General features: G+C 58.8%; 4 protein-coding genes across 11 annotated transcripts; 1 reads left to right on the top strand and 3 right to left on the bottom strand.

Annotated features, from left to right (window-relative positions):
- The first annotated feature begins 936 nt into the window (after positions 1-936).
- B4GALT3 (beta-1,4-galactosyltransferase 3) lies at positions 937-5869 on the top strand. The gene is given in 8 exon segments (XM_019433311.2): positions 937-1223; positions 1579-1853; positions 2379-2470; positions 2472-2615; positions 3216-3406; positions 3536-3658; positions 4848-4952; positions 5083-5869. Coding segments are annotated over 7 exon segments (1191 nt in total). The 5' UTR covers positions 937-1223; positions 1579-1591; the 3' UTR covers positions 5357-5869.
- Positions 5870-5964: 95 nt separating this feature from the next.
- Positions 5965-9707, bottom strand: PPOX (protoporphyrinogen oxidase). Of its 5 annotated transcripts, none has more exons than XM_019433305.2 (13): positions 9515-9706; positions 9227-9332; positions 8954-9088; positions 8708-8856; positions 8440-8572; positions 7992-8136; positions 7694-7884; positions 7172-7232; positions 6870-6988; positions 6679-6789; positions 6430-6579; positions 6266-6308; positions 5965-6182 (listed from the first exon to the last, which is right to left on the bottom strand). In XM_019433305.2, the coding sequence occupies exons 2-13, from the start codon at positions 9311-9313 to the stop codon at positions 6040-6042; spliced, it is 1467 nt and encodes a 488-aa protein (XP_019288850.2). In that variant the 5' UTR covers positions 9314-9332; positions 9515-9706; the 3' UTR covers positions 5965-6039. The 5 variants fall into 5 exon arrangements, with proteins under 5 accessions (XP_019288850.2, XP_019288852.2, XP_019288853.2 ...); XM_019433307.2 differs by having other exon boundaries at positions 8708-8823; positions 9515-9705; XM_019433308.2 differs by lacking the exon at positions 6266-6308 and having other exon boundaries at positions 9515-9707.
- A 725-nt stretch (positions 9708-10432) lies between these two features.
- On the bottom strand, positions 10433-16555 carry USP21 (ubiquitin specific peptidase 21). 4 transcript variants are annotated; one of them, XM_019433210.2, is made up of 13 exons: positions 16346-16553; positions 14830-15525; positions 14027-14086; positions 13736-13856; positions 13416-13527; positions 13086-13241; positions 12507-12571; positions 12163-12266; positions 11894-11980; positions 11535-11613; positions 11200-11307; positions 10978-11092; positions 10433-10806 (listed from the first exon to the last, which is right to left on the bottom strand). In XM_019433210.2, exons 2-13 carry the CDS (start codon positions 15502-15504, stop codon positions 10716-10718), a joined length of 1773 nt encoding a protein of 590 aa, XP_019288755.2. In that variant the 5' UTR covers positions 15505-15525; positions 16346-16553; the 3' UTR covers positions 10433-10715. The 4 variants fall into 4 exon arrangements, with proteins under 4 accessions (XP_019288755.2, XP_019288756.1, XP_019288757.1 ...); XM_019433211.2 differs by having other exon boundaries at positions 14902-15525; positions 16346-16552; XM_019433212.2 differs by having other exon boundaries at positions 15163-15525; positions 16346-16551.
- Positions 16556-17170: 615 nt separating this feature from the next.
- UFC1 (ubiquitin-fold modifier conjugating enzyme 1) lies at positions 17171-21290 on the bottom strand. The gene is made up of 6 exons (XM_019433223.2): positions 20663-21290; positions 18819-18886; positions 18516-18579; positions 18144-18220; positions 17812-17902; positions 17171-17608 (listed from the first exon to the last, which is right to left on the bottom strand). The coding sequence occupies exons 1-6, from the start codon at positions 20783-20785 to the stop codon at positions 17528-17530; spliced, it is 504 nt and encodes a 167-aa protein (XP_019288768.1). The 5' UTR covers positions 20786-21290; the 3' UTR covers positions 17171-17527.
- Positions 21291-21546: the final 256 nt, after the last annotated feature.

Below are 21546 nucleotides of genomic sequence, written 5' to 3'. Positions count from 1 at the left end.
TGAGGGGTGGGAAATGGCATCCGGGCCGGAGCGCGTCCAGGAAGGAGAGCCCCCCGCCGGCTCTCGGAGCGCCCCAGCCCCGCCATCCTGCGCTCGGGCCTCTGTCGGCCTCTGTCCCCCTGTCTCGGGCGCCCCGCCCGCCAGGCCCCGCCCCGTGACGCCAGGCCCCGCCCCGTGACGCCAGGCCCCGCCCCGCGGCGCCCGCTTCCAAGATGGCGGCGGCGATGCCTGCCAGGCAGTCCGGGTGGCGGTGACGACGGGAAGCTGGAGAGCAGGTATGTGGGCTGGGGGTGATGGGGTGAGAGGCCCGGGAGAAAGGTTCGGGCGACTGGCGCGTTGAGAAGTTTTGGGCAAAGGCTGGAGACCAGCTTGAGCGGGGGTGGGGGGGGCGTCCCAGGTGGACGTTCGGGCAGAGGCCGGTGGGCTCACGTTGCAAATGCAAGAGGAGGTTGGGGTGGGATGGGGGTGCGCGGAAAGAACCCGTCTGTGACCCTCTGCAGCGCGCTGGCCACGCCCCTTCGGTGAGCCAGGCCAGGTATCCCCGACAGGTTCTGCCCAGCCCTCCCTCTCCCTGCCTCACTTTTAGCCGTAACCCTCCTCCCCACCCCCGCTAGGACGGGGATGGGGTAGAAAAGGTAGAGGAGGCCACCCCCACCCTCCTGCCCGCCGCGCTCCGGGGCTGTTTGCTTGCAGCTCCCAGGTGGTCACGCTGCCTGCACCTGCGGAGCTAGCTCCCAGGCACGTGAAGAACGGAAAGGAGCCTGTTTCCTACTCCGCCCTTGGTCCTCCTGAGGCCACTCCACAATCCTGTCGTGACTGCCTCACCCCTCGGCGAAAATAATGGTTCCATTAGCTGCCTTGTCCCTACTCCCCAAACAGGTTGGTCCTGTTGGGGTGGGGTATGGTTAAGCAAGCGTGAACCGACACTCTAGGGCAGCCGGGGCAGAAGCCAGGGACCTACGATCTCTGGCTCCTCCCCTTGTCTTTCCAACCGCTTTCCCTCACTTCCCAGTTTCACCCTGATGTTGAGCTCTGCCCCTCTGGGTGGGTGGTTATCCTTGACCACTTGTGTTACAGCTGGCCCCAGGATCGCTGTTGGAGTGTTGGATGGAGCCCTTCTCTGTCCTCTGTGACATTTCCAATTTTAGATAATGCCTCACATCTCTGCCCCGCCGGGACCCCCCGAAGCTCCCATGACCCCGAAGAAGACAGCTTGAACCTAGGTGAGTCTTTCCCCCTCTAAAATTGGAAGGGAGGTTCTCCAGGGACTCCTGTGAAAGGGACATGGGACCTGAATGATGTAAGCATTCTTGGGGGTGGGGACCGAGAGTAGTTGGCTGAGTGGTTTGGGGAGGAGGTGGAGGAGAGTGAAACTTGGGCTGGAAATGGCAGGTGGTAGGGCTGCTGGCGGTTACATTCTGTTTCTTTTTCGTGCCTGACCGTTCACCTGTGTGCTCCCTTCTGCGACTTTGTTCTTTGTCTCTTCTTCCTCTTAACTTCAATTCTTAACTGAGGATCTCTCTGCTGGCTTGCTCGTTGCCTGCCTGCCCCCCAGAACTCTCCTCTCTCCCTCCTCAGACCTCACCCCAGGATGTTGCGGAGGCTGCTGGAGCGGCCCTGCACACTGGCCCTGCTTGTGGGCTCCCAGCTGGCTGTCATGATGTACCTGTCCCTGGGGGGCTTCCGAAGCCTCAGTGCCCTATTTGGCCGAGAGCAGGGGCCGACATTTGACTATTCTCATCCCCATGATGTCTACAGTAACCTCAGTCACCTACCTGGGGCCCCTGTTGCCCCAGGGGGTCCTCCAGCTCCTCAAGGTCTGCCCTACTGTCCAGAACGATCTCCTCTCTTAGGTGAGTGCAGAAAGGACGAGGAAGTAAAGGGAAGGCCAAGGTGTGGGGACAGGGCTGGGGCGGCAGGAGTGGGCCTTGGAGGATGTTAAAGTACCCGAAAGGTGGGCTGAGGTTGACGTGGAGCCCGTTCTGAATTTGGAATTAGATTGGGCTCCTGGGTTGAGCCACAGCTTTCCATCGCCTGGCCATTCTCGTGCTCTCCCTGCCTTGGGCTGGGAATTGCTTCCTTTGTAGATGAGCTCTGGTTTAGTTAGTTGCAAGTCCTGTGTTCTCCCATCTTCTAACGGTAGCCTCCGGCCCAGCGAGGCAGGAGAGAGGGAGCGTGAAAAGAGGCAGGCCGGGTGAAGAGCCTGCACCTTCCAGACTTTGTAAAGCTGTCCCAGTGACGGCTTGTGAGGTTTCTAACGAGCCCTTGGGAAAGCTGAGCCCCGGCAGCAGACTGCCAGGGCCAGAGGCGTTCCCAGGCCTGGGGGTCCTTTTCTCATTGCCCCTCGAATCCCTGACCTGGCCGTTCTCTCCCTACAGTGGGTCCTGTGTCCGTGTCCTTTAGCCCGGTGCCGTCACTGGCGGAGATTGTGGAGAGGAATCCCCGGGTGGAACCGGGGGGTCGGTACCGCCCCCGCGGGGTGTGAGCCGCGCTCCCGAACCGCCATCATTGTGCCCCACCGTGCCCGGGAGCATCACCTGCGCCTGCTGCTCTACCACCTGCACCCCTTCCTGCAGCGCCAGCAGCTTGCCTACGGCATCTACGTCATCCACCAGGTACCCCGGCCCCGCCCCGCTCTCTCTGTGACGGAGCCTCAGGTCCCTGCCCGCCCCCCCCCCCCAATTCCCATGTAGTAGGTCCCCGGAACAGTGCTGAGGGGGTCGGACCGTCGAAGATGGGGAAACACGCAGCACTGCTCGGCCAGCTGGCTCGCCCCGTAACTCCTCCGCTTCTGTGTAGGGTGTTGTTCCCACGGTCTTCCGTGATTTCTTCCTTTGTTGAACTTGCAATGGTGCAAGTTTGGGACCGGCCAGACCTGGACTAAAGTTAGTTCTGCCATTTGTCCCACACGTGACCTTGAACACGTTTCTTAACCCCCTGAAATGAGGCAAAGAGTGAAAACTAATAGACACCTGTTTTCCGTGGCTATTGGTTGTCAGGATGAAAATGCTAGACAGCGGCATGTAAGTATCAGACACACGCTGATGCTCCACGAGTATTTGCTGAACGAAAAACGAAAGTTTGTCTTTCTCTCCATTCGGCTCGCCACCCTCCCTTCACCCGCCTTTGATCTCCCTCCTTTCATTTTTGTACTTGGGCCCCTCTTCTCCATGCTGCCTACAGACACGGTCTGGTTCTCCCCCATTACCTTCCAGGCTGGCAATGGGACCTTTAACAGGGCCAAGCTGCTGAACGTTGGGGTGCGGGAGGCCCTGCGTGACGAGGAATGGGACTGCCTGTTCCTGCACGACGTGGACCTGCTGCCCGAGAACGACCACAATCTGTATGTGTGTGACCCCCGGGGACCCCGGCACGTCGCTGTCGCCATGAACAAGTTCGGATACAGGTATAGAGGGCACGAGAGGGCGCGGGGAAGTAGGGAACCCCACCGTCCACTGGGAGGAGGGCCAAGGGGATGTGGGTGGGGATGTCTCCCCAAAAGACTTGTGGAATCCAGGCACCTTTCTCTCCCTAGCCTCCCGTACCCCCAGTACTTTGGAGGAGTCTCAGCGCTCACTCCTGACCAGTACCTGAAGATGAATGGCTTCCCCAATGAATACTGGGGCTGGGGCGGTGAGGATGACGACATTGCTACCAGGTCAGACTTCCTGCCCCCGCTCCCTCCCCTCACCCTCGCCTGGGGGCCTGTCCTCGGAGACCACGCCTGACTCTAGCAAGCCGGACCCCGACCCACACCGGGCCCATTCTTCTCCCTTAGCTTTTTCAGTCCACCCGGGTCAGGCTTTGCGTGCCGGTCTCCATTCTGTCGTCCCCCGGTCTCCTAGATCCTGATGACTTAAGGGAGAGACGATGAGATCAAGAGGCTACAGTATCACGGGATTCCTTCCAGAGTCGGAAGAGGGCCTAGCGATACTGCAGTCCTGCCTGCCGCCAGGCTTGCATCCAGACCACTTCCGGTGGGGCAGGGGAGGAGGGGCTCTGCTCCATACCGCCCAGAACCACTTTGTTGGTTGGAGTCCGTGTCGCTGGCACGGTGCCAGCTCATTTTTAGCCTGTGAAACGTTTTGACCTTCAGCCTCAGCTGACCCAGTTTCCCATCTGTGGCGTGAGGATTTGGGCTTGCTGTGCTAGACCCATTGCGTCCCCTCCCCCCTTGGCCCCTCCGGGACGAGCTCTCTGAATTCTTGTCCTCTGTATGTGTGTGAAGGACCCAGCAGTTTCTAAACGTACGTGTGCTTTCAGTACCTTCCCAGGCCATCTTCAGGTCTTGCTTCTGTGTGTTCCAGATGGGGGTTTGTTTCTTTCCAGGTCCTGATTATTTGGTTCTGTTCTTTTCCTAATGACGGGGACAGGTGGAGGGGTCGGGGTGAGGGAGTTGAGGCAGCTCGGCCGCCGTTCTAGATAAGAGTTGCTGAGCTTGGGTCCGCGACTCTCGGTCTTGCCCTGTCCTTTTGATCAGATGGCTCCTCTCCCTGCCCTTCCTGGACTGCCAGGGCGCTTCCCGTTAGCCACTCAGAGAGCAAAGGTGGGACGTGCGAACCCACCTCTGCCCGTTGTTTAACGAGGCCCCAGGGTTTGGATGCACTGGCACCAGCCCAGGCTTTGGATACATCCAGCTTCTGTGTTCTCTCGTGCCACTTCCTTCTTTCTCTTTGACTTTCTCTCTCCTTCCAGTACGTGGCACTTTTTTGCCTAACCGGCGAGAGTGGCTCTCTGTGTACAGAAACACGTAATTGCTTCCTTGCTGGCCGGACGTAGCTCCTGTTGGCCTGTCAGGAGCTTTCCTCCACTCCGGATCCTCCACGGTGCCCTCACTTTTCCCATAGGGTACGTCTGGCTGGGATGAAGATCTCGCGGCCCCCGACATCCGTGGGGCACTATAAGATGGTGAAGCACCGAGGAGACAAGGGAAATGAGGAAAACCCCCACAGGTAGGGAGGACTGCCCGCGAATGGTGACTGGGCCCTCAGGGTTCTGCATCCCAGCCAGGAAACGCCTAGAGGTCCCTAAGTCCCCGGCTGTTTCTCTCTGGGCCTTAGTTCTCCAAACTCTGACCCTCAGATTTGACCTCCTGGTCCGTACCCAGAATTCTTGGACACAAGATGGGATGAACTCACTGACATACCGACTGCTGGCTCGAGAGCTGGGCCCTCTCTATACCAACATCACAGCAGACATTGGAACTGACCCTCGGGGTCCCCGGACTCCCTCTGGGCCCCGTTACCCACCTGGTTCCTCCCAGGCCTTCCGCCAAGAGATGCTGCAGCGCCGGCCCCCAGCCAGGCCTGGCCCTCTGCCTACTGCCAACCACACAGCCCCCCAGGGCTCACACTGACCACTCCTTCCTGCCCACCTCAATCATGAAACCGAATCCGAGGGGTCGTATCCTCCCCGCCCTCGGCTCCTCACTGCTCTCAGAGGGGACGTGGGGGAACTGAACTCCAGTGCTGGGCTGGAGGCAAGGGCCTCTCCTCACTGCTGGACTGGAGCTGGGCTCCTTTAGACCTGGGGGTCCCTCTTTCTAGGGTCACCTGCCAGGGCTTATGACTGTGAATCCTTGATGTCATGATTTTATGTGAGGACTCCTGAGAGTCCCCGGCCCCAGGGGTAAGAGCAGGGCTGGACCCCAAGTCCCTTCCTCTTCCAGGAGAGAAGAGTGATCCGGCTTTTCCTGGGACCTCTGTGAATATTTATTCTATTTATGGTTCCGAGGAAGTAATGTTTGGTGAAGGAAACCCCTCCCTGGGTACTTTTCTGCCAGTGCTGGAGTAGCTTCCTCTTCTGGACCTGGCGCAGGGGGCTGGGATTTTGATATATTTTCTAATAAAGGACTTTGTCTTGCCTCTGCTCCTGCTTGCTGCATCCCAGGCACCTCGTGCCTATCTTTGCGACCTGCCCCCCTGCCGCCTCGTGCCTGTAGGTGACAGAACAACCAGATCCAGCCAAGCTCCAGCAACTTTTATTTTCGTGGGTCAAGAACTGCCACCAGCGGGGCCAGGAGGAGGTGGGAGTTGGGGATCAGCTGTTCGGTTCCGAGCCCAGGACCCGGGCTGCTGCCTGGCGTCCGCTCTCTATACAGTCGTTGACAGCAACCCCCTCATAGGAGGCTCCGGCCAGAGTCAAGGGCAGCCTCTGAGAAGCCAAGAATTCCGTAGCTGCCTCTGGAAAGAAAGGATGAAAGGATGGTTAGAGCTGGGGGTCTGGTCTCCTTGCCCTCCTCAGCACACTCGCTCTCCCAACTCACCCAGTTTTTGCCAGTGGCCTAGTGTATACTGGGGGATGCAGTTCTGGGGAGAGAAGAGGGGATACGGGGAAATTTTTGCTGCTGATGTCCAGGCCCAGGTAGACGGTGACAAATGCACCGCTTCCTGCCTTCGGTGGGAGTCGAGGAGCGTTTGCTCAACTCACCTTGTGCAGATGGACCAAGCAGTGGCTGGGTGGCTCTTTCAGTCCTAACTGGGTGGCAGCTGCTTCCTGGGCCTGTTGTTGGAGCAGCTCCTGAGATAAGACGGCGCCCCTGGCTTCCAGCATCTGTAACCAGGACCCTCCCAGCATCACCTAGGGAGAGGATATGGCACTGAACAGCCTGGCCTGACCTGCGCTGGGCACGGAGGAGCCCTCTGGAAACCCCCGCTAAGCAAAGCTATCGCTTCTCACGGTCACTCGGAGGCCAGGGGGGCTTCCGTCCTGCTCAGGGAAAGCAACTGAGTCATACACGATTCCCAGGACGCCCGGGTCTTCTGAGGATGGCACCAAATGTCCGAATCCCTGGGGCGAGGAGAAGACCGGGTCAGGAAGGAGAGGTTCCGGTTGAGCCCACGCCTCTCGTTCCTCTGTGTCATGGCTACCTGCACGGGCAGACGGGCTCCTCGGTACTGCAGGTTCACCACAGCCACAGACACCGCAGTGATGGCGCTCAGGGCCCGGGCCAGAGGCGCAGCCTCCGCAGGGAGCAGCTTGCCGAGCACTGGGGGGGAGAGCAGGCGGGGGCCCGCGTCAGGAGGCCTGCCCACCAGTCTCGCCCGCCCTCCCCGGGGTTGGACCCCCCACAGGGATGACCGGTTCAGGGGCGCAGGATGGTCCCGTGGGTCCCGGAAGCTGAACTTTGCCTCACTCCTGCCGGGGAAGGGGACGGTGGCTACCTCGTTACCTGAAGCCGGAACAGCACTGATAACGTGGTCAGCATCCAGACTGCTGTCCCCTAGAGACACCTGACGGGACGAAAACATTTGAGGGACAGACAGAATGGGAGCGTTGCCCCACTTTCCTAGGCACCAAAAGGGCAGGAGAGACTGAGTGCTGAGCCAGGATGAAGAGACTGTGCGATCAGCACAGAACCCCCGCCCCCTCCCCCCCCCCCCCCCCCCCCCCAGTTACTCCAGGAAGCAGACCAGACAAGCCAGCGTGGCCTCTCTGAGATGCGTAATGGAGCTGGGCTGGCCCTTCCCCTACCTAAGCCACTTACAAGCACTACTTCTGTCTAGAGTTGGATCAGGCAGATCTCGGAGGAAGGTCTACAAATAAAGTCTAAGACCCCGGGGTAGCCCGTACTTAAACAGCATCTAGGAAAACCATGAATAACTAGTCTGGCCCACCCCGGCCTGGTTAAAACATAGAGGCAAAGATGGAAACTCTAATTAGACACACATTCCACACCAGGGGCCTCTCCTACCTTCCAGCGCCTGTCTGCCTGGAGGCTGAGCCCACAGACGGGCTGGCCTCTGAGAATACGGACTCCTCTACTAGTCAGGTGGGTGTTAAGGGCTTGGGGCAACGTTTCCAGCCCTCCTCGGAGGGACCACTGGCTCCAGCGCTCGGCTCGGGCCTGGCTAATGAGTGCGGAGTCTGGCTGCGGGCTCTGCCCTGCACAGGGGGAGGCAGGGAAGAATCATTAAAACAGCACCCTGGCCTCCAGTCCCTTACTCTGGCGGTCCTTAATATCTTCACCCCTTGAACCAATCCCCACTCACCTGCTCCCAGCAGCAGCCCCAGTAAAACGGAACGATGGGTTTGCTCGGCTTGGAAGAGACTGGGAAAGCAGGACCTGACGCTGAGCTCTCGGCTGTTGCCTGCAAACACTCCTCGGCAGAGGCTGTCCATGGCTAGAGACGCCACCTTAAGGGTGAGACCAGGATTGAGAGGCCAAGGAAGAAGCCGCACAGCCTACTTCCCGCTGGCCCTGCTAGGTAGGGAACAGGGGTGGGGTAGGGTTTCGGTTGGGGAGCAGTCCCGCTGTAGCAAAAGAATGGGAAGCAGCGGAGAGCATCCACTCCCGACTGTTCTGAGGACTACTGGATGTGAAGAGAAGGGGGCGTCCCTAAGCCCTACAGAAGAGCCCCCTTAGGTGGCAGGTATGAGTGGAGGGCTCTGCAGCTGGTTAGGAGGGGAGGGATTTCGGGGCCTCTGGGGCCACGTTACCTCGGGTCCAAGGCGGCGCTGGGCAAAACTGTGCACAGTCTCATCAGGGTCTTTGCCCCTGGGCGCGGTCAACTCCCTCAGCCCAGCCCAAAACAGAGGTTTGGAGAAGGGCGGTGAAGGGCGGAAGAGCCCCCTGCACTGAGGAAGGCATAGTCATTTCCATTCATCTGGCTCCTCTTGCCGGGAGGGCTGACAGACTGGGAGATGCAGTGGTGGAAGGGGTGAAAGCCAGGCGGGCAGGGGTGCAGTAAGGAGGTGACGGCGTTACCTGAGGCCCGAGGGCAGCGCATGCAGGGCGCCACCTACGTACAGGAACCTGTTCTTGGCAGCTGGGTGGTCTCCCCGGACAGGCAACACTTCTGAGTCCAAGCCAAGCTCAGAAACCTGCTCTCCACACATCCTCAGGAAGAGGAGAAACTAAGGAAAGGACTGGCCCACCAATGCTCCCTCCCAAGCCTGTCCTCTAGTGAAGGGCCCTCCGCAAGCCCTCCTAGGCATTCCGTAGCCTTCTCACCAGGAGCAGGGTCCGGGCCCCCAGGGCTCCCGCCGGCCGAATTCCTCGAGGTCCAAGTTCAAAGATAGCACCACCTGGCCCTCGGACTGAGCGGATCCAGCCTCCCAGACGCTCGCTGGCCTCCACCAGGACCACCTGGGGACAAGAGGGCGGCACGGCCTACATAGCCTCGGGGTAAATGGTCTGCAGGGGAAGAGGGCAGCGCACTCCCTTTTGCTGGAAACGGGAGGAGGGTATTAAAGCAGCCTCCCTCTGGCACGACGGGGCACTCACCTTGGGGGGACAGGGGGCCCGGCTCAGGTGGTAACTGGCGGCCAAGCCGCTGATGCCTCCTCCCAGCACGACCACGGTCCGGCCCATTAGGAAGCCTGGGCGTAGCCTGGGTAGGGGGCGCGGTGGGGGAGGGGGATCGGACAGGCTGACGGGGCTGCACCTGCTCTGCGGAAGCCCCCCAGGTTCCACGTTCCAACCCCCGGTCCGGGCCACTGCTCCAGGGGAAACCCGCAGAGCCCGCGGACGGGGTGGGGCCGGTGAGGTCCCCGCCCAGGGCCCAGGACCCACCCGCGAGAGGGCCGAGGGAGCTGGAGGGAGAGGTCTCCGGGTTCCCCGGCCGGCGCCCGGCGTGGAGGCGGATAAGGACCCCGCCCGCGCTATCTGCCCGCGCAGGGTTCGTGGCGCCGTGAGGGGCCCCAGGCCCGCGGCTCGGGCGCCGCCGCTCCGGCCGCCCCCTTCGGGCCCTCCGACTTCGCGTCCACTCCCTCCCGCCTCCGGATTGGCGGGCCCTGGGAGGCCCCGGATCACGCCCACCAATGAGAGCACAGAGCCGGAGGTGGCTCCCCCCCCCCCTCCGCCCCTGCCCCGCCCCGCGGAGGCCGGCCCTGCGTGAGGCTGCGGCGCCGGGCGGCGGTTAACTGCTTAGGTGCCAGTTGGAGAGGGCGGTCGGCCGGGCCCTGCCCTCCCCGGGGGCTGCGGCGGCGAGGGCTGGAGCCCGGTCAGCGGGCCCCGGCTCAGGCGTCCCAGGCCCGGCGACGGTGACAGCCCAGAGGCGGGGGGGATGGGAGAGAGGCGAGCGTTGGGTGCAGGGAGAGCGGACAGGGACACGGGCCGCTCCGTGGGGAGGAGGCTCCGTAAACAGCTCCTTGATGTTAGCAGCAGCCCGGGCCTACGGGAGCCGGGGCCGCCCGGCAACGCGCCCCGTGTTTGTCAACAGGGGTCCTCGGGTGCCTCGCCCTCGAGGGGCAGCCCCGTTCCGGGCAGAAGACGGCGCCCCGAGCTTGCACTGGCTTCCCCGTAGCTTCACGAGTCGCAGGTGTGCCTTCCCTCTTTGCCCCCACGTTGGCCCCCGCGTGTCCGGGTCCGGCACCCCCACCTCCGCCCGAGAGCGCCCCCGTCTGTCCAGAGAGGGAACTGGGTCCCAGGGGGACTCCCGTTCCGCCGGTTCTCTTATCTGCCCCCTAAGCGCAAATACAGAGAAGGACATCACTTTTTCTTAATAAATTTATTCACAAAAAGTGAGGTTGTAGAGGGTCTGGGGGCTGTACACGGGCAGGGACCTGGGCAGCTCTGTACATGGGGCTGGGAGACGAGGGAGCCTCCAGGTGGAAGGGTACTTCTTAATAAAAAAAATAACGGGAGCTACAACCACCGCCTCCCCCCTCCCCGATTAAAAAGACACAAAAATAGACGTCTCTGAGGTAAATGGGGAGCCTGGGGCTTAAGGGTGTTGACAGGGCGTCACAGGTGCCAAGGCGTAAAGGGGGTGTCACAGGCACCGGGGTGGCTCCTGCATCAGTTGGTAGAACAGCACGTAGCCCTCACTGGACGCCACCTGGTTTTCACTGACAGGGGAGACACTGGGAGGAGGGGAGAGGGGACGGGGCTTGTGACGGCTCCCGGGTCTTCCCTCCTCCCCGCAAGATCAACCTGGGGCATCTAGGAAGAGCGCCCCGCCCTTCTGGGGCTTCACACGGAGGACAGGGGAGCAGCGGTGGGGATGGGGCAGGAATGCGGGGGGCGGGTCTCACCGAGAATCATTGTAGACGTGCCAGCCAGTCTGGCACCGGCACAGGGCCGTGTAGTGGCCGTAGTGGACGCTGCCCGAGTGGTTGCAAAGGGCATACAGCTGATAGATGGGGCTTCCTGTCGGGCGAGAGTCGACCACATTCCAGGGCCAGAGCTGGGCCCGCTCCCGCCCGCTCTCCCTCCCCTTCAGAGGAGCTCTTCAGGACCTTCCCTTCCAGACTTACCGGCTTTGTCACTGGCAAAGTCCCCTAGGCTCAGTCGCTGCAGCGGGAAGTCTACACCTACTGAACTTTTCTTGATGGAGCCTCGGGAGGCAGAGAATCGATTAAGATCTAAGCCCTAGTTAAGGAGCATGTGCGTGGAGGGGGGGGGGGGGGAGCAGAGGGCATTTGAAGGGGACTGAATGCTGTCCCCTCCCCTCCGGGAGCAGGGCAGGAAAAGGCGGAGTGGCAGGCTTTTCCTAAGGAAAACTCAATTGCCAAACGTCCAGCCTGGGCAGACATGGAAAACGAGGGGGGCCAACCGGATGGGACAAATAAGAATCTGAAGATCAGGATACGGAGCACGAGGATTCGGGGGAATCTTTGTACTGTCAACTTTTTGGTACTTCGTGTTTTCTGCCGACATCGATCACACACCTGAATGAATGTCAGATAACGTCATGTTAACGTGCTCCGCCCCTCAGCCGGCTTTTCTGACACCTTAACTCACAAATTTACCACGCTTCCCATTACTCCCTTCTCCTCGGGGCCACTCCCCTGGGCCCTAGGATTCCTAGGCCGTATCTGAGAGCCCGACACAAACCCAGACATACAAATATTACGCCCGTATCAAAGCATCATGCGACCCCTTTTACTCAGACGGGCCCCCTCCCCAGGCCTCCCACCCTTACTGTATCCCTCGTGGAACCCCACATACTGGAGCATTCTCTGACTCCAGCTCTTCTTCCTTGGTGAAAAGGTTGAAACAATCCCGCAGAGATACCTTGCCCCCGGCAAATCCTTTCTGGGGGGGGGGGGGAAACAGGAATGAAAGGTCAGCATGTTCTGGATGTGCTTCTCCAACTCGTCCCCATCAACCCAGGCTTCAGTGCTTCCCACAGGGCTCCCTCCCACGCTCTGGGGGTGGGCAGGGACGGGTCACAGAACCCATGTCCCATCCAACCCTGGAATCCTCCGGACTCCCACCTTGGGGATGGGCAGGGACAGGTCACAAAAAACCTCGAAGGTCGTGGAGCGATACCCACAGGCCTGGCACTTGAGACAACTTTTCAACTGGCCCACAAACAGGTCTAGACAGAAGCGAAGAGGCGGGACAGACAGTCATTCTGGGATGCCAGAGGTGCTCCCTTGGCCCCTCCTCTCTTCCCACCCCTCTTCCTGACCCTTCTTTTCCTAACCCCCCTCGCCCCTCGTCCGCATTTTCACCCTCTAGTCTCGCTCCCACACCCCTTCATGGTATCAGTCTTTCTCCCAAGCCTGCACCCCTCCCCCACGCTGATTTGCCCGCGTGGCTTTGCCCGGTTCCGTACCCACAATCTTGCTGTCTTCTCGCTCCAGGTAACGCTTCCACATTAGGTTGGCTCGGTCATCGTCACTACCACAGGTCAAGGGAAGCGAGGAGCACCCATGAGACGGCGGGGACACCGGGGCGGCCCCCCAACACCACGGAAACGACTCACGCAGCCCTGCACCCCACCCACCCCCAGCTCCTTCTCTACATTTCAAAGAAGCGTCAAAGGAGTAGGTCAAAGAAGTAACGCTTCAGAAGGCTCAGAGGGCTTTCCGGGGAAATCCAAGGTGAGGGAAAAGAAGGGAATAAGGAAGGACAGGGAAAGAACAGCTGTCTTCACCTGGCTTGAAACTCTTTAGGTCCCTGGTTATAAATTATCCCCTCTGCCTCAACCCAGGGCCATCCCAGCACTGCCCTCTGCCTCCAGCCGTACCCTTGGCCTCCCTCCCTCCTCCGACCTCTGCGCTGCTTCTCCAACCAGCTTCCGGGCTAAGCGGTTCCCTGGACCCTACATCCTCCATCCGGACTAGCCCAGTTCTGTGTGGGGTGAAGGCTGCCAAGCGTGTACGGGAAGGTGAAGGAGGGAGAGTGACCTCACCTCAGCTCTGGTTCTTCTAGCAGAGCCCCCCCGCGGCGGGGCTGAGAGGCAGCCGCACCACTGGCCAAGATGGGTGCAGCCCGGCGGCCTCGTCGGTTGATTTCGAGGTGCAGCCGCTCCATGAGGAGCTTCAGGAACTCTTGGGCATCCTGCTGGCTGCGGCCAGAAACAGGGTGTGGGCCACCGACCCCCACCTGGTCCCCAGACATGACCCCCCGCCCGCACGTCGATCCCCACTTCTCGGATGAAGGACATCCGAGGGCCCAGAACAACGCTGCCAGGGCCCCTGCTCGGCCCAGAGAGGAGCCTCCTCCCCTCCGGCTCTCCCACCTGTATCCAGAGAAGGAGGGAACGTATTTCTGGAAGACAGCTCGGAATCGGGTGGGATTCACAGCTTCACAGGAGTCAGGATGCCACAGGGCACCGATCACATCCGCAAAGGCTGTCGGGGCAGGCGTGGGGAGACCGAGGTTAGTGACTAGAAGAGGCGGGCCAGGGGTGGCTCAGAGGGCGGAGAACCACCTCTAGGGAAGCAGGCAGCAGGAAAAACAGATGGCCAGATGCAACGGTCGGGGCCACCGTGCCTGGCAGGCGGACCCAGAGGTCGGGGAGAGGACCCGGAAAGGGGGGAGCAAGAGGTGTTGCCCTACCTTCAGTGAGCTCTTGCGCTCGACCCCCTCCAGGCACCTCTTGCCGGAAGTCCCTCCGCAGACAGAAGTCCCGAAGAGGCCGAGTGCTGCTCAAACACTGTAGCACTGCATTCAGGAAGCACTGGGAGGCGCGAGAGACACGGCCATCATTGCTGCAGACCACTGACCTGACGCCTAGAAGGGCTTCAGTGCGCTCCTTCCCCACCTCCCCCAGGTCGGCCCCCCCGCCACCCCCAGCCCGCACCATTTCTCATTCCCGTTAGGGAGGAAGGACAGGAGGCTGGCTCTCACCGTGTTCCCCAGGTTTCGCAGGCCAACGTGACCAGAGCCCAGGAGCAGTGTGTGATGAGCCTGGAAGGTCAGAGTGGAGTCAGCGGTTTCCCATCTATCCCGCCCAGCACTCCGACCTTTCAACAGCATGCTGCCCACCGCTTCCCCACCCCTGCACTGCACCCCCAAGCTCCACCCTCTTTCCCCCACCGGGTACTGGGGGCTCCCCTACCTCACTGGCCATGAGCACGTAAGCCCATCGCAGCTGAGCGCAGCACGGACTCGGCCAGGGCTGTCCCACCTGCTCCCCACTTACTCGCCTGCCCAGCTGGCCGGCGCTGCAGCTCCTGGGGCAGCTCCCCAAGCACGGGCATGGCTGCCCAGCCGCTCCCCATGCCCACCTTGCTTCCCCCAAGGCCCCACTCCCGCCCCCCGGGGCCCCTTCCTGAGCCCTCTCCTGATGGATACAACTGCAGTCAACCTAGCTCACTTAGCTTGGGAAATGGACAACCACCCTAACTCAGATGCTCTGAGCCCGCCTCTCTTCAGCTCCAGAGATTAATTAGGCCCAGGCAGCATCCTAGGAGAGAAGGGGAAGCAAGGGAGAGTAAGGGCCCGGGGACCGGGGATGCGGAGAAGAATTCCAACTGGTTGGGTTAATTCTCTGGGGACTGAAACGGCACACCGTGCTGGGGACTCACAGACAACCCCGAAAAAAAGGTCTGCGAGGCTCGAGGGTACTTAAGTGAGGGAGAGGAGAGTCCCAGCTGCTGCAATGAGGGACTGGGAAAGGAACTCGGGGAAAAGAGGGAAAGGAAAGCCACCTGACGGCAAGAAAGCTGGAGGCACAGAGGAGCACGGGCACGGAAGGCCACGGGTGCCGGACAAGTCCTCACCATTTTGTCATCGGAGTAGAAAGACTCAGAGGGCCGGGCCGATATGACGTGAAAGGAGCCATGGGAAGTAGGGGGCTCCGTCCGTATACTGAGCAAGGTTGGGGGACCGGGAAAGCCCCCGAGGCGGCGGAGAGAAGCGCTGCGTCTCAAAGCCGGTGGCTCAGGCCGGAGCGCCAGGCGGCTCAGAGCAGCCCCGAGCTCCCCAGCGCCACGGTGCCCTCCCAGGGCAATCCCCATAGGCCGCAAGTCCCCACTGCTCACAGACTTGGAACGGGCTAGGTTGGTCCTGGAAGGGAGAGGCAGAGCCACGGTGGTCGGGGGTGGTGAGCCAGGCAGGGGAACTCCATGATCTGCCCGAAGGGGTCCTCTGGGACGAGGGCCTGAGGTCCGACCCCGTCCCAGCTCCAGTTTCTTGAGCCGTTCCTCAGGGGGCCCCGGCCGGGGAGGCAGAGGTCTTAACATGGGGTTCGGCCCGGGGGCTGGGTTTCGGCGCTCCTTGCTTCGGGCCCGTGGGGCAAATGGTAGCTTGGATCCCACTCGGGGCTGGACATTAACAGGTGGCTCTCGGGTCCGGCCCAGGCGGTGCTCAGAGGCCTGGGGCATTGTGGACACCACAGGCTGGACCTGGGAGGAGAAGAGAGGGTCAGTATTTGCATGTGGAGGGAGGCGGGAACCTAGGTTACCACACTAGCTTCTACATACTCCACAGGCAAGTACCCCGTCTGTCACGTCAGTCACTGTATCCCCAGCACCTGGCATCGTATTGGGCACAAAGTAAATACTCGGTATCCGTTGAGTAAGGGAATGAATGACAGCAGCCCCCCCGCGTTGGCTCTTTCTGTATTCCTCGTCCCCTTCCTGCAGAACACAGCTTGACTGAAAAGCCCAGGACAGTCTCTATCTCGGCGGTCTTTATGATCTAAACGCTCATGACGAGGGCCCCCATACCCGGCTAGTCAACGGGAGGTGCCCTGGGTCACTGGGAACCTCTGGACAAACGAGGGTGTGGATGCAAGGAAAACAGCCCCAAAGACAGCGTCCCACCCTCAAACCCCTGCCTGCCCTCCGGGCTGCACTGAAGCGGACTAAACGGGTGCCTTGCGAATCACTCCCTCCCCCACGTCTGAGCTGCAACGAGGTGTTGGGGCTCAGGGGCAGTGGCGGGGAGGGAGGTCGAACGAGACCCTCCTCTCCGCACCTCTCCCACCACGGCAGGGCTTCAGCCGGGTCCGCCCCCCTCGAGGGCAGAAAGGCCGAGGCCGCTGATTGGCTACGGGGTCCGGCGGCGTAGTCCCTGCGGTCCACGGATGCTGTCCCTCCAGCCCGGATCCCCCAGGCCTGCTGGGCCCCCCGCGCCCTGCCTTTGTGGAGGGCGTCCTTTCGGGTCTGGAGCGGTCTTCCCGCGGCCCCCCCCTCCCCCACGCCATAGCGCCCCGGCCCGTACCTGTCCCCCGGTGAGGCGACGGGGGAGGCCAGCCGGGGCCAAGCCCCAGCTCAGGGCCACCCCCTACTACCCCCGTGCAGCCCCCCCGAGGGCCGGGCTGCAGCTTTCGCTGCAGCTGTTGCCCAGATCTCTCCCGCCGCAGGGGCCGCCGCCATCTTTGTTGGTCCCGCCCGGCCACCGGCCACCGGCTTCACCGCCTCTCACGGCGCCTGCGCACCCACACTCGGAATCCACCCACCTCCTTCCTCGGCGCCTGCGTGAACCCGCCCCCTTGGCTCCGCCGCCGACACCATGGAAACGCAGCCAACTTTAGGACCGCCGGTTCCCAGATCTGCTTTGAATGGTTTTTAAACCGTCTCTCCAAAGCAAGTCCCTGCAGCCATAGGGTCCTGTGACCATAGGGATGAAGATCCGAGGGTCGTAGTATGGCCCCCAGGCTTGCAGACAGATCCTTGCCGGGGAGTCCGGGTGCCAGTGTGGGAAGCTGCGATGCTTGGGTCCGGCCCTCAGACCGGTGGAGAAGCATCCGGCACTCCACACAGGGATGGGAAGATCCCTGGAGGGCGGGGAATGCTGGTCCTGCAAAACCATTCCTCAAGCATCTTGCAGACCAAAGCAGTAGGCACCCCGCTAAAGGACACCAGCAGATCTCTGCAAGCAGATCTCAGCAGGAGGGAGAGCAGTCAAGATTTCCTTTCATTTCCCAGCTCCTCACCACAGCACCCCCCATCTTCCCCTCCCTCCACACTAAGGTCGTTGTACATGTGCCTTGGGTCTCAGCCGGCTCACCGTCTCTTCACAGTCACCAAAGAGAACGACGGGTCATCAGAGGAAGCAGCTTTTATTGATGAGTTATCTCCAGAGACCAAAAAGACTATGCACCCACTTTCCAGCCTGCTTCCCATCCTTCCTGGATCTCACATTGTTCCACCTGGGGAAGGGATATGAATTGCCTTGGTTTTCCAAAGCCCCCGTCTTTCCCCTCCCTGTGTAGCCTTAGAAATTCAGTGGCGATTGTGTTGTTTATTTTTTTCAGCAACGCCTGATGCGGCTACTTAGTAACAATTATGGGTGGAGGGGCTTGGGGGGGAAGCAGGTGGATGAGTAGGAGTGAGGCACAGAAACAGGAACAGAACATAGCCCGTCAAAGGTCCCTCTGTCCTGCCTCAGTGGCTTGGTCCTTCATTGGTTGCATTTCTCTTTATGCTGAATCACGCCCTTCTGAATCAGATCGGGGATTTCCACTGCCAGCCATGGACCCAGCTGCAACACAAGGGAGACCCTGTGAGATTACTACCACCGAGTCAGTGCCTCTTGTCCCATCAGAAGCTCCTTCCTAGACAGATTTTTATGAGCGTGCTCACGGAAAACACTGTTATTCCCTGTTTACTCTCAGTTACTTTTCTTACATTGCTCAGTGCCTAATTCCTCTCCCTCCCCTAATATGCCAAATATCCCAAACTTACCCCCAGAGCCATGAGATGAGCGAGTCCAAACTTGGGCACGTTCCTGGCCCACAAAGGCTTAAAGTGATCAGTCAGGCATATTTTGCCACCCCTATGAGAGGGACAGGAGAAAGAAGGTGTTGACATGCAAGGTTTACCATAAAGCATAGCAGCCTCTTGGAAGCACAAGATGATAGCCAGTGATCAGAATTAGGCACAAGGTTAGCTGAGTACTTTGCCCAGGTGCGGTAGAGGGGAGCGTGGAGGCCTTCTAGGCGCTAGGACAATTGTTGTCTCCCAGAGGTCTTCCCTAAGGCCTCTTAGACCTTTTCCCATCTCCTTTTGAGTCCTACCTGTACATCTTTGCTGTTTTTCCATCCAGTTCAGGGACTGCAATTTCTGGAGCAGTAGTGGGGTATGTGATAGGAATCTGGAGGAAATATAAGGCCTGAATGACACAAGCATCGGGATAGAAAGGAACTAATCTAATCACACGTATCTCTTGGTTGAACTGAAATGTGCGACAAACCCCCCAAGCAGCATGCCGACGCAGGGATGCTGGACATGGAGAGGAGTAGCTGTCCTCTCTGCCTGCTCCAATCCTTAGCGTTTCCCTCCCATTTTGAAAGTTTTCTCTGGTTCCTCCAAGAAAGGTTAGCTTGTTAACAGCCACCTAATCCCTCCCCTTCCACTAACTTCCGTATTTCCCATTCCATCAGACTTACGTCAAACTCAATGTCAAACTCATATTTGAGCAGGTCATGGATGTACCAGCATTTTCCAAACCACCTGTAACAAAGACCAAACCTCAGTCCAATCTGCCCATTCTTCTCATGCTCAAATAACATCTTCTTGGCTTAGGTGATCAGCTTGGGAGACTCATGGGATGGGAACTGGGGCACTCTGGACTGTGGGCGGGAGGCAGCTAACAGGAGGCAGGGAAGGCCTGGCAGTGGGCTCTGGGACATTAAAGTGCTCAAGCCACGTAAGATTCCCACCCCCCCAAACGACCAAGAGGGTCTGCCTACCGAGTCCCTTCCTTGTTGGACTCCAGTCGGAACCAATCATTGTCGGCATTCTTGTTGTTCTCCACGTACTAAAAGCAGAGAATGAGGTCTTTGAGGAGGGAGTTGAGACCAAGGGCAGTCCTCTTCCCTCAACAGAAAAGTGTGTGGTTACTTTCTTAGTGTGTACCCAACTTTCTTTTTTTTTTAAAGCTCATTTATTTTGAGAGAGCATGCACACAAGTGGGGGAGGAGGAGAGATAAAGGCAGAGAGAGAAAGAGAGAGAGAGAGAGAGAGAGAGAGAGAGAGAGAATCCCAAGCAGGCTCCTCGCCAACAGCGCAGAGCCTGACTCGGACTGCATCCCATGAATCATGAGATCGTGACCTGAGTCAGAAGCTTAACCAACTGAACCACCCAGGTGCCCCTGTAAGTTGAAACTTTTACTTTCCCTTCACAGGCACCTCAAACTCAGCATTTCCCCCTGGTCCTTCAGACCATTTCTTCACTGCACCAATTTCAATGACCGCATTCACTCAGTCATGCAAGCCAAACCCTGGGAATCATCCTTGACCTTCCCTCTCCTCTCCTCTCCCCAGACCTTCACGATGTCCTGCTGATTTTACCCTTTGAAGGTTCTTCAAATCTACCTCTTCTCTCTATCCTAACTATACCTATCCCGTTTAGATCATCACCTTTCTTTCGCCTGGATTAATGACAGCCTCCTAAATTTGCTTCCTCCCTTCAATCTCATCTCTTTCAATTCCATTTTCCTCTCCACTGCCATTGTGATTGACCTAACCCCAATCTGACCATGCTATCCCTCAGCTTAAAATACTGTAAAGGGTATCCCAGTGCCTACAACAGAAATTTCAAGAGCTCAAGCCGATCTCTCAAGCCTTGTCTACCATTCCCCGCCATACACTTGATGCTTTAGCAACTCTGAACTGCTTCCATTTCTGTTTCTTCATAGGCATCGTGCCCTTTCTAGCTTCTATGCTTTTGCTCATGCTGTTTCTTTTCCCGTCAACATCTTTCTCTTATCCTCATGTTGATCAGATTATGTTTACCCTTTCAGGCTCAGCTCAAGCACTGCCTCTTCGAGGAAGCCCTCCCGGACAAGACCCAAGCTGGATTAGGTATCTCACCTTCTGTTCTCAAAACATCCTAGCAATCTTTCCCTCCCCCTCTCCCGCCCCTTAACGAATTGTAAGGATTTGTTTCTACCCATCTCAGCAGGCTCCGGCTTATTCGGCTTTGGATCCCGTTCCTAGGTGCTAGGTGTACAATAAATGTGGTGTTTTTTGTTGTTGTTGTTGTTGTTGTTTTTAGCGAATAAAGTGCTGCTGCCCTTTGAAACAGAGGCCACGGCAAGGAAGACAAACTTTCTTCCTTTTCCACGAAGGGAGATGAGCCGGGAAGATAGCTCATTTCCTGACTGTGAGCTTCACTCCTCAACTCTTGGCAACTAACGCCTGAATTTTCAGCCTTAGCCTGTGCCTCCCTCAGGAAGAGTGAAGGAAGGAGCAGAGCGACGAGCCAGGGACTTGGAGCCCCAGGAATCCCTTTTGACCGCCTCCCCTCCATCCAGGACAGCAAACACCTGGAGCCAGAGGGACACGTCACCTTCCGGGGAGGCGTATCCCTAAAACAACTGCTGCTTTGGCCCCGCCTGGGCTCTCAAACTGAGTTTCCTTTGCCCCCTCCCATACCCTCCTAAGCCCCCCAGCCCCACAATCGTCCAGTTTCTCTGAATTTGGGACTTCAACTTTATAACCGGAAGCGGCTTCCACACGGAGCGTATTCCCAAGGACACCCGATTACCCGCAACCCTTCGGCGACGCGGCCGGCCGCAGAAGCACAACTAACCCGGATAAGAGACTGATATTCCTCTTTGAGTCGCTGCACCCACAACTCACGATCTCGAGGTCCGGCGTTAGTCTTCAGCACCGGGATCTCAGACACCACACGCCGGGTAGCCTCGTCCGCCATCTTGGACGAGGGCGCCAGAGAAACGCGGAAGTGGTACTGCCTGCAGTTTACACTCAGGGGGCCGCCATCTTTACTGTGGGAAGATGGGCTGTTTGTTGGGCTGCCTTCGGGCTTCTTTGAGTGCGGTCTTTATTTTCTTGTAACGAAGACAAATTCGTCACCTGGTCACTTGCTTGTGGGTGCAACGGAAAAAAGAGAACGTAACGGATTGCTTCTTAATATGGTACCTATTATCTAAAAAACCCGCAGATTGCTCAAAGGGTGACTTCCGCTCATGCTCAGAGAAGGAGTTTCAGAAAACTCGGCCGCCTTCCCAAACTTGGGAGAGTTGTTAGAATTTCAGGCTGGTGTAGGCACTGTGCGGGGCACTGTCTTCCTGAAACGCGCTGTTCACGTGTTTGGATAAGCTTCCTTAGCTTCCATGTAGTTCGGTTCAGGCAGCAGGGGCAAAGCAGTCATCCAACAGAAGGATATTGATCTCGTGATAATGATTGGAAACCATGGGGAATCAAAGTATACACACCCTCGGTCCTGAAGAATTAACACAATCGAATTAGAGAATTCTTAGTAAGTTCCCAAGCAGTTTAAAGATCGCAGGAAAACTTGCCTTAGTCTAGCCTAGACATTTTTTAATCTGGATTTAAATCACCCAGGAAGGATTCTGGTGCATGGCACACAGTAGGTATCTGGTCATACTTTTGCAGAATTTTGTATCTTCCTGTTGGCTTTTCAACCCACACACAATTTTGGCTTTAATTTAC

This window comes from Panthera pardus, unplaced genomic scaffold, assembly GCF_024362965.1.
Source record: "Panthera pardus isolate Hobbes unplaced genomic scaffold, ASM2436296v1 HiC_scaffold_21, whole genome shotgun sequence".
Taxonomy (NCBI): domain Eukaryota; kingdom Metazoa; phylum Chordata; class Mammalia; order Carnivora; family Felidae; genus Panthera; species Panthera pardus.
This window is presented reverse-complemented; position numbering and strand designations above follow the sequence as displayed.